Here is a 9,221-nt window from a genome sequence, read left to right on the forward strand (position 1 = left end):
GAACAAGCGGGGAAGAAGAGACTCAGAACAATGAATAAGGAAATTGGGAAAAGTAAAGGGGGAAACGAAAGGAAAAGGGAGTTTAAAAACTAAAGCCCAAACAACTGAAAAGTAGTGGGAAACCCAAGGGTCATGCAAAAAACCCACCAATCAGCACGTGCCACGTGGCCATGAAACGTGTTGCGCCGCCACTACGCATTTAATACAGCGCGAAGTCCCAAGAGTCACTTACAAACCAATGACCTTTCATCTTCTACGATCGTCATGACATGTCACAACGACCATAGAATCGGGAGGCATCTAATAGGATTGAGGAAATTGGCTACAGACGAAATAAGCGAGACTAACGAGACCATTCCCCAATGAAGAGCCTAACCCTTGCCCACGTCACTGACGAAGACAGCTGGACCATTCAATGCCACCAATAATACCTTGGACGGTTACAGAACCAACTGTACAGACTGTTAAGAGCACATTAAAAGCTCCATTTCAAGGCAGGAGGCGTTACCAAAGGAAGACATTAACATCACAATGCCAATCACAACGGCTAGAATCCAAGGCAACATATATAAAGCCCCCCACACTGTCAACACGAGGTACACAAAAAAACACAGACACTCTAAAAAGATAGTGATCGTCATTTTACTATTTTGTTTCATTTTACAATATACTCTCTCGTTCTGACTTTGGCATCGGAGACGTTGTGGCAGACACCATACCGGTGACCTCCCTTACAGAAGCAGTCTCGTCATCTACACAAGCATCCAGGCGAGGATTTGGATCCATCTGGGCACGTTTAATTCGACTGACGAAGTCACGCTTCATCAATAATTATGTGTTGAATTAAAAAATGTTGGAAGATGTGTAGTTGTTAAAAAAAGAATAAATAATGAATGAAAAAATAATATTTAAATGAGATAGAGAATCTATTGAAAGGTGTATTTGAAAAAGTGGGTAAATAAAGGTAAAAGTTACTGTTCATTCTCCAAACAGTACAAAAATCTGATGAATCTGCTAGAGATGCTCTTAGCCTAGAGAAATACATGCCCGAATGCCATTTTTGGAAATCAATCCTATTGATGGTTTCTAGGTATTAATCACCTAACTTATTGATGGTTTCTAGGTATTAATCACCTAACTCTAGATTGACTGGTTCAGTCCCGACCAAGGATTTTTACAAGTCATGATGCCATCTTTTAGACATGATTATAATGTTAAAACTGTCTAGGTTTGGTCACCAAACTTATCTGCAAATTGAATCACTCTATCAATTGGTTTGATCATACCATGATGAATATCAAACCCTAAGAACCTAACATGAGTTTGAAATTTTTTGACTTTGGATTCAGAAATGACTAATCCATTGTCCTTAATAGTATTAAGAAATAATCAAATTTTAAATATGTGTTCAAGCTTTCAGTTATTTGTATCTATAGCTTCAGTCAGCCAACAATAATTCAAACTTCCAATCAAGCTTTCAGTTTTTGTATCTATAGCTTCAGTAAGCCAACAGTAAGTTTGTAACTTTGTAAGTTGTATTGTAACTTTGTAAGTTTTATACCCAATAAAATAAAGTTTTACATTCAGTATTCATATTTACATTCAGTATATTATTTCTTTACATTCTACATTCAGTATCTTACTTTCATATTTATATTCAGTGTGTAAATATATATGACATTAAATTCTAAACATCAAAATTATAAAAAAAATTCTCATACATTTTGTGTTCGTGAATACCTTCATAAATGTGGACCTCATTTCATTCTCAAAAAAAAAATAAAAATAAAAAAAAAAATTGGACCTCATTTACAGCACTACAAATTAGAGCCATTTTTATACAGGAGAAATGCAATAAATAGATTCAACTCTTATTTTTGAATGAGGCACAAATGAGCCCAAAATTTAGTTTGACAGTAAGATGATCTAATTCAGTTTATCTTGTCAGCCACTTAGCCATGTCAGCTGGGGATCCAAGTCAGTACCAAAAATTTGAGATTAAAGGGTACAAGTGATACTAGGGTATTACAAATTTTACTACATAAGTTCTACAAACTTATATACCACCGATCACAAAACACATTATTCCATTAACTAATAAAACACAAACAATAACCGTTTTCTCCAAACAGATAATTTCAATGCTAAAAAGTAAAACCTAATGTTTGGTGCACTTACGAAACTGTGCCTATTTCACCCATTCATTACTATATCAAATCCACTACTTCAGCCGTACTAGTGGAGAAGATCAAATCATTGGCAATTTTCAACAATCAAAATATAGTGAATTTCCATTTCCAAATTAAAAATCAAATTTCAGATACAAGAATTATAACCAAGTGCTTAAAACTAAACTCCCATTATAAAATTTCTTAGCTTGTCAAAATACAAGACACTGCTGAAGTCTTTCAAGAATAGCACTAAACAAAAAGATGGTTATCATCTGTAGTTAAAAATGCAGCAATTTACCCAAGCAAGTAAAATCAATATTTAAAGTGAGCAACATTGGGACATTCTTCCAGCTGCAGAATTGAATTTGTTAGCCCAGATCGGTAACGTCAACAAACAAAAGACTCAATGCACTTCCAAGTCATATACTCCATAGCATTGCCTCATACCAAAAGCAGTATCTCTGTGATTTATATTCAACATTGTCAGTATGCCAAGAATTAGTTTTAAGCCCTTGTCAAAAAAAATTCAGAAGCTTCAGTCTGGATTTTAAAACAGCTGTTTCCAATCAGAAGCTTCAACAATCACCCTGTTTTGTCCCTTCTTTTCATCATCTGCAGGCTCTTGAGATAATCTTGAATTCTGGTCACTTGAGATCGTCTTCAATTGCCATTTACTGATTTCACAACTGCGGGGTATAACTTCATTCTTGTTTTCCATATTTTGATGAAATTCCATTTCACAGCTTTTGCCACCATTGGGTGTGGCCAATATCTCTCCAGATCCGACATTTCCCTCACAAATTTCTTGAGATGATTCTTCAACATTGGAGCACCTTGCATTTTCAGAAGAAGCCCGCTTGGTAATGGATTGTTTCTGATTGTTCCTCTTACCTTCATCTACACAGCTATCTATAAATTCTTTGATCCTTTGCAATGTAGCACTGTCAACACCTGAGTTGTTCACTGTGTTTCCCATGGCAATCTCACCACTGATGTGACTAAGCTCATTCAAATTCTCAACACTCTGAGGCAAAGTACTTCCATGTTCAATATCACCATGTGCAGTTCCTTTGTAAGCATTTTCTTCTTCTATTTCTACAAATGACTTTGGCAAGATAGAGTGGCTGGTATCATCACAAACTAGGGACAATTGACCCTCCATGGGATCCTTAACTCCCAAGCCATCCTCAGCATTATGACTCTTATCTTCACAGGCATTTTGGACGCCATTGTCTAGTGAAGACTCATTTCTGTCTTCACATACAACTCTGAAGGATGTTTCACAACTTTCAGTTCTTAATTCCCCTTCAGAGTCTAAACCTCTTTCAACAATAATATTCTTACATTCACCACTGCTTGAACAAATTACAACACTTTGAGATAACTTGGTTGCATTATCCTGGCTTCCAACCAAAGCCTCACAACTTGATTGTTCACCTTTGCTAACAGAACTTTCTTGTGAAAATACATCTATACATCGAGAAACATCATCATTGGTTCCTTGCTCATTGGAAGACTCTTTCTTACTAAAGTCAGGCCTAATCAACTTTCTTCTTTTGCGCTGCACACCTAACGATCTGTCACTTCCAGCAATTTTATAACAACCCCTATTCTTGGTGTCATCATCAGTTTTCCGAACTTCACTCCGACGTTTGAAATCCACAAATGGTGACCATTCAGCACTCAGATGTTCAGAATCTACAAACAGAGAACTTTCAGCAGTTTGGTAGACATTCTCTCCAACAACTGAAGGACTATTCATTTTCATCTTCTTTATGTTCATGTCAAAGCAGTCCCTTTCCGGCTTGGGACAAGAAGTGGTTTGTATTTTATTCCTAACGTTTTGAGCATTGTCACGTCTCTTCATCAATGTTTTAGACTTTTTTGTCTTCCCCCATTGGTGGTGACTCTGCTGCAACATTGCCATGACTTCATCCACTGATGAATCCCCATCATGTTCCTCATAGACAACAGCTGGGGCCAAAGACAAGCGAGAAAACACACTAGTTTTTCTGTTTTTATCGTAGTCAGAATACATGCTTTTGGGATCCTGATCAAACTTGAAATCATGATTTGGTGAATTGTCTTCATGGACATGCACTCTCCTAGGCTCACCAGAAAAATCATACTGAACCTGGCGCTTATTTGATAAAGGATCATTACGTGTAAATGCTTCATTCCTCTCCTCGTGCTGTACAACTTCTTGCTCAAACTTGCCTTGTGACTCAACAGAAAAGTTAAAATTATAGATGGAGGAGGGAAGAACATTGGGACCAGAAGAATAACTATGCAATTGAACCTGACCCTTATTTGATAAAGGAACATTAGCTCTAGCAGTAAATGCTTCATTGTTCTCCTCCTGTAGTACTTCATGCTCATGCTTGCCTTGTGACTCTACAGGAAATCCAAAATTATAGGCAAAAGAAGGATGTATGCTGGAAGTAGAGGAAAAAGATGGAAGACCCTGGTTTTCCATCCCATTATTTCCGGTTTCTGATAAAGGCACAGGTGCTATAGGAGTCTGCGAAAAGGAAAGGCCAACATGATCTTGATTTCCAGACAATTCTGTTGCCAAGTTTTCAGAATATGCAGCGGTCCCTGAAGAAGATATGCTGGTCCTGTTGCAAAAACGCTCATAATGGTAGGGAGTAGGGAAGGGAATATGGTTCCCGAAACCAGAACTATCATCTGGACATCTATTTGTGATAACTTTGGGCTCTACAGATGGGAAATATGGTTGATTTTTTGGGGAGTGAAGAAGATTCCCTGCACATGTTCTATAAGGAGAAGTATATTCTTGCACTGGATTAGTGCTGTGATCAATTCCGGAAGGCGATGGGCGCCTAAAGTTAATACTAGGGACATCAGGATCATAAGGAACTGTGCGTGTAACAATTCCATCTCTGTAAGAAGGGTAAGAGATTAGTGGCTCTATTGAGCCAGAAGATGTTGAATGTGGCCAGAGTTGATCTTGAACCGCAGAATCTGTTTCCATAATGGGCTTGTTAGAGCCAAAAGATCTACGAAGGTTAGGTTGAAATAAACTATGGCACTCATTTGAGACAGGTGGCACAGTGCCATTGTTTAAATTACATTCACTTTCTAGCCTATTAGCTATTGCAAACCTGCTATGATCGGAGACGTGTCCTTCTTCACTCAAAAAGTACCCAGAATGGGCATTTGACATGACAGGTCCATGGTCAATAGCTGAGTTATGATCAGTCCTCAACCTATCACATGCTGCAAATCTGCTTTCATCTCTTCCAACTCTAGTCGTGGAGTCCTCAATATATTCATACCTGATGACTGGCCCAAGCTCATTGCAAACTTTATGTTTGTTCTCTACCTCAAGACTTTTTGCAAACTTGCCTTCTGCACTTTCTCTTCCAGAGTAGCCAAAAGATTCCCCAGGGTACTCAGATAAGACAGCTGGCCTATAACGATCGTCCCAATCATTCTCATCTTTCACCTTATCACTCATTGCAATGCCACCAACGTCAGCTCTACTGACTTTATCCATAGAACGCCCTCTTGCAACCTTAAATTTTAGTAACTGTCTTCGAGGTTGATGATCTGTTTCCTTTCTCAAACTGAATTTGTATAGAAGCCTACAAACCTATAAAATACATAGGAAGAGACATTGATAAAAATATATATATTTGATTGCATTTTGAAGTCTTGACTTTGATAGGAAAGGAGCAGACCTGCTCTTCCGACAGCCCAAAGTTAAACTTGTGGGCTGAAAAGTAATTTTCTTTGATTATGTCACGAAATTCATCTTCTTTAAGTGGGATACACGACCAAATTGGGCTGAACTTTACCTGAGAAAAAAGAGAATCAGTTTATAAATAAATAAAATAATTTGTGGAAAAAAATTTCAATCATTTCACTTAGGAATAAACTCCCAAAGCCTTCTCCCAGCTAAAACTAAAACTAAAAAAAGGAACCAAATGGACACAAGAAAGATATACATATCCACACCTGTGCCGGGAATTGCTTCCCTGATTTACGGAAGGCATCGGGCTCAATATACATTGCACCATCAGAACATGCCCGGAAAACACCATGAAGCTGTCTTTTTTCATATTCAAACAAAAATAAAATCATTCCATATTTAACCTGCATTACAAAGCGGCTCTGAGAAGATGGAAGGCCAAATAGTCTCCTACTAAAACACTCTCTTTTGGTTGCACTATTTGACATGAAAATTGCACCATATTCAGGATCTTCTCCATGGGCACCATGCTGACCTTCATCATACTCCATTGATTCCACCCTTGATGTGCTGTCAAATTTAATAATGACAATAACAATGAAATCCTCAATATCAAGGTGAACAAGATGTGATATCATGGGCTAAAGCCTTAATGGAAATGGAAGTTCCTTTATTTTGTCAATAACCAATAACTTCATGGGTAACGCCCCCCTACCTAAGGATATTATTTTTACCAGACTACCAAAGCCAGGCAGAGAGAGAGAGTTAAGCAAGCACGTACATAGGCATCAACTCAGAGAAAAAAGGAAAAAATTGTGAAGTGAATACAATGTGGAAAAAAAAAACACACACACACATGGAAGCACCTTTGCAGCCTTATATTTTGTCTCAAAATAAATTGATAACATAACTATACGCCTTCATTCAATTCAGAATCAGTAACAGATTTGAAATTTAGCCAAGGTTCTCTCTCTCTCTCCCATTTGATAAGTAAAATTCATTAATGCAACTAGAAGAGGTAGACATATGCACAGGATGTGTACAAAAAGTACATTGACATTAAGCACAAAATGAACAGCCATCAAGTATATCAAAAGAAAAGATATAGGAAGCATTCATCCACTCAAATAAAGATTTGAGTAGAGAAAGCTTAAGATCATGCACTAATTTCTCCTGTCCCTCAAAGGTCCTTGCATTCCTCTCACACCAAATATGCCACATGAGGCAATGGGGGATTGCATTCCAAATCATATTATTGCCTGTTCTACGAAACTTTCCTCTCGTTAAAATTACTTTCTTGCCTTCTTTCTCTTTTAAGACATTGTCTTTGAAAAATCTTTTGAGACTTTCACAAACAAGAAGCATTTCAAATCTCAAATTTCCTATTAAACATAATAGGGATACATATGTAGCACAATACTATCATATTCTTCCCTATAGTTGTTTATAAGAATATTAACAACAACGCATCTTAACCCAAACACTTTGGAGTTAGCTAAGAAATAATTTATTAACCACAATCTCATCTTATTCCATACTCTCATTGTATTGCACCTCTCTCTCACATAAATGTAAGTCTCACATGTGGGTGTAATTATTCAATGAACCCAATACTACTACACTTTCCTCTCAATCCCACATCTGGGTCCTGCAAATCTGAGCCGCCACACGTGTGGGAACCACCCAATGTAAGAGGGGTTACACATATCCCCATTACACCTAATACCATCTCCTTAGAAACATCCGTAATACACCAAATGTACCGAATAATTTTTCCATGGTGTGGGACCCACATGTAGGATTCACTCTCTCTGTAATACACCCGGGGCACTGAATTATTTTTGCAACCAAATACATAAGAAAAAATCTATGAACACAACAAAATCTCACTAGCATTTTCACAAAACCCCTGTTTTGAGTTATGTGGGACCCGGTATTTTATTTTTGGGTTGACACCTCACTTCTTGTGAAAATATTGCGAGATTTAGTTATACTAGTAAAAGAACTCAATACATAGAAAGATGAATTTAACAGCAGATTTCACACCTAATAATAAGAATAAATTCTTATAAAAAAAATACTAAACCTAAATAACTAAAACCTAGAAAATTAAGACCTGAAATTATCAATTACAGCCAAATGTTTTACATTTCGCTTTATCCAAACACATATTAAAACAAATCACAGAATATATACACAATAAACAAACAGTCCACCAATCACTAAGACTCTGTTTGTTACAACAGAATAACAAACACATTAAATTAACAGAAAACAAGAATACAATAATAAATTGAATATTTAATTCACATAATGCATAAACATCATGAAAAAAATATACATATACAATTCACCAGGCATGCAATTGCAATAGCGAATCAGCCAATCACAACACCACACTTTCTAGGAAAAATAAAAATAATTTTCCCTGGAAACAAGAAAATCAAATAAATAAACAAACAAAGGCTTTATCAGAGAGAGAGAGAGATGTAACCTGTGTGTTGTTGGCTGTGAGATTTAGATGTGAAGAAGTGAAAGCGATGAAAGAACTAACAAAAAAAAAAAGGAAAAGAAAAGAATATATATGAGTCGGTTAAGTTTGCATTAATTAAAATAAATAAATAAATATTAAACATCGATAATAACAAAAAAATAAAAGAGATTTACAGAGAAACGTGGAGATATGGTTTTGGTGGAGATTTACACAAAGAAACGTTTATCGCGAAGTTTGTGTGTTCGTGTTGTGTTTGAGTTTGTGTTGCGGTGCGGTGTGGTGTACGAAAGAAAGAGACGTGTAAGCTGTTGGGTGAATGGAGAGGACGAAACGTCGATTCCTTTGGTTTTATATGATATAAGAGTGCTATTGCCTATTGCTGCCTCCTTCAACTTCAACAAGTGCGGCACTGTTTTTAACTTTTTAAGAGTAGTGGGTGTAGAGACGTAGCATTGTGTTGTCTATTGTGTATTACACAATTTGTATTTGAAGGCTCTTCGGGGATCTGCTGTGGGTCCTCCTTTCATATATGTGGCGGCCCTTTACGTTTTTCCTTTCTTTTATTTATTATTATTATAAAGTTTTACAACAGTAGAAGCCCACTTGGGTTTAAAAAAAATGAGGAATTGAAACGGTGGTGGACCCGGCACCGGGATTCACATCACCCCAAATTTATGGTAAATTATGTGAGCCCATGTTTATTGGGCCACTATCCTATGTAAACCGAAGCAACCCTTTTTTTTTTTTCTTTTTTTAATGAGATGTACTTTATACTTTATAGTTTATATATTTTTTTTAGAGGGTCACTATTATAACGTTTATTTTTTATAACAATTTTTTA

At 36.6% G+C, this 9,221-nt stretch overlaps 1 protein-coding gene across 2 annotated transcripts; it reads right to left on the minus strand.

The window, feature by feature from the left end:
• Positions 1 to 2,263: 2,263 nt before the first annotated feature.
• On the minus strand, positions 2,264 to 8,813 carry LOC126705967 (uncharacterized). Of its 2 annotated transcripts, none has more exons than XM_050405208.1 (5): positions 8,591 to 8,813; positions 8,381 to 8,435; positions 6,153 to 6,456; positions 5,876 to 5,992; positions 2,264 to 5,787 (listed from the first exon to the last, which is right to left on the minus strand). In XM_050405208.1, exons 3-5 carry the CDS (start codon positions 6,435 to 6,437, stop codon positions 2,719 to 2,721), a joined length of 3,471 nt encoding a protein of 1,156 aa, XP_050261165.1. In that variant the 5' UTR covers positions 6,438 to 6,456; positions 8,381 to 8,435; positions 8,591 to 8,813; the 3' UTR covers positions 2,264 to 2,718. The 2 variants fall into 2 exon arrangements, with proteins under 2 accessions (XP_050261165.1, XP_050261164.1); XM_050405207.1 differs by having other exon boundaries at positions 8,554 to 8,813.
• Positions 8,814 to 9,221: the final 408 nt, after the last annotated feature.

The sequence above is a fragment of the Quercus robur genome, chromosome 11 (assembly GCF_932294415.1).
Source record: "Quercus robur chromosome 11, dhQueRobu3.1, whole genome shotgun sequence".
NCBI classification, from domain to species: Eukaryota; Viridiplantae; Streptophyta; class Magnoliopsida; order Fagales; family Fagaceae; genus Quercus; species Quercus robur.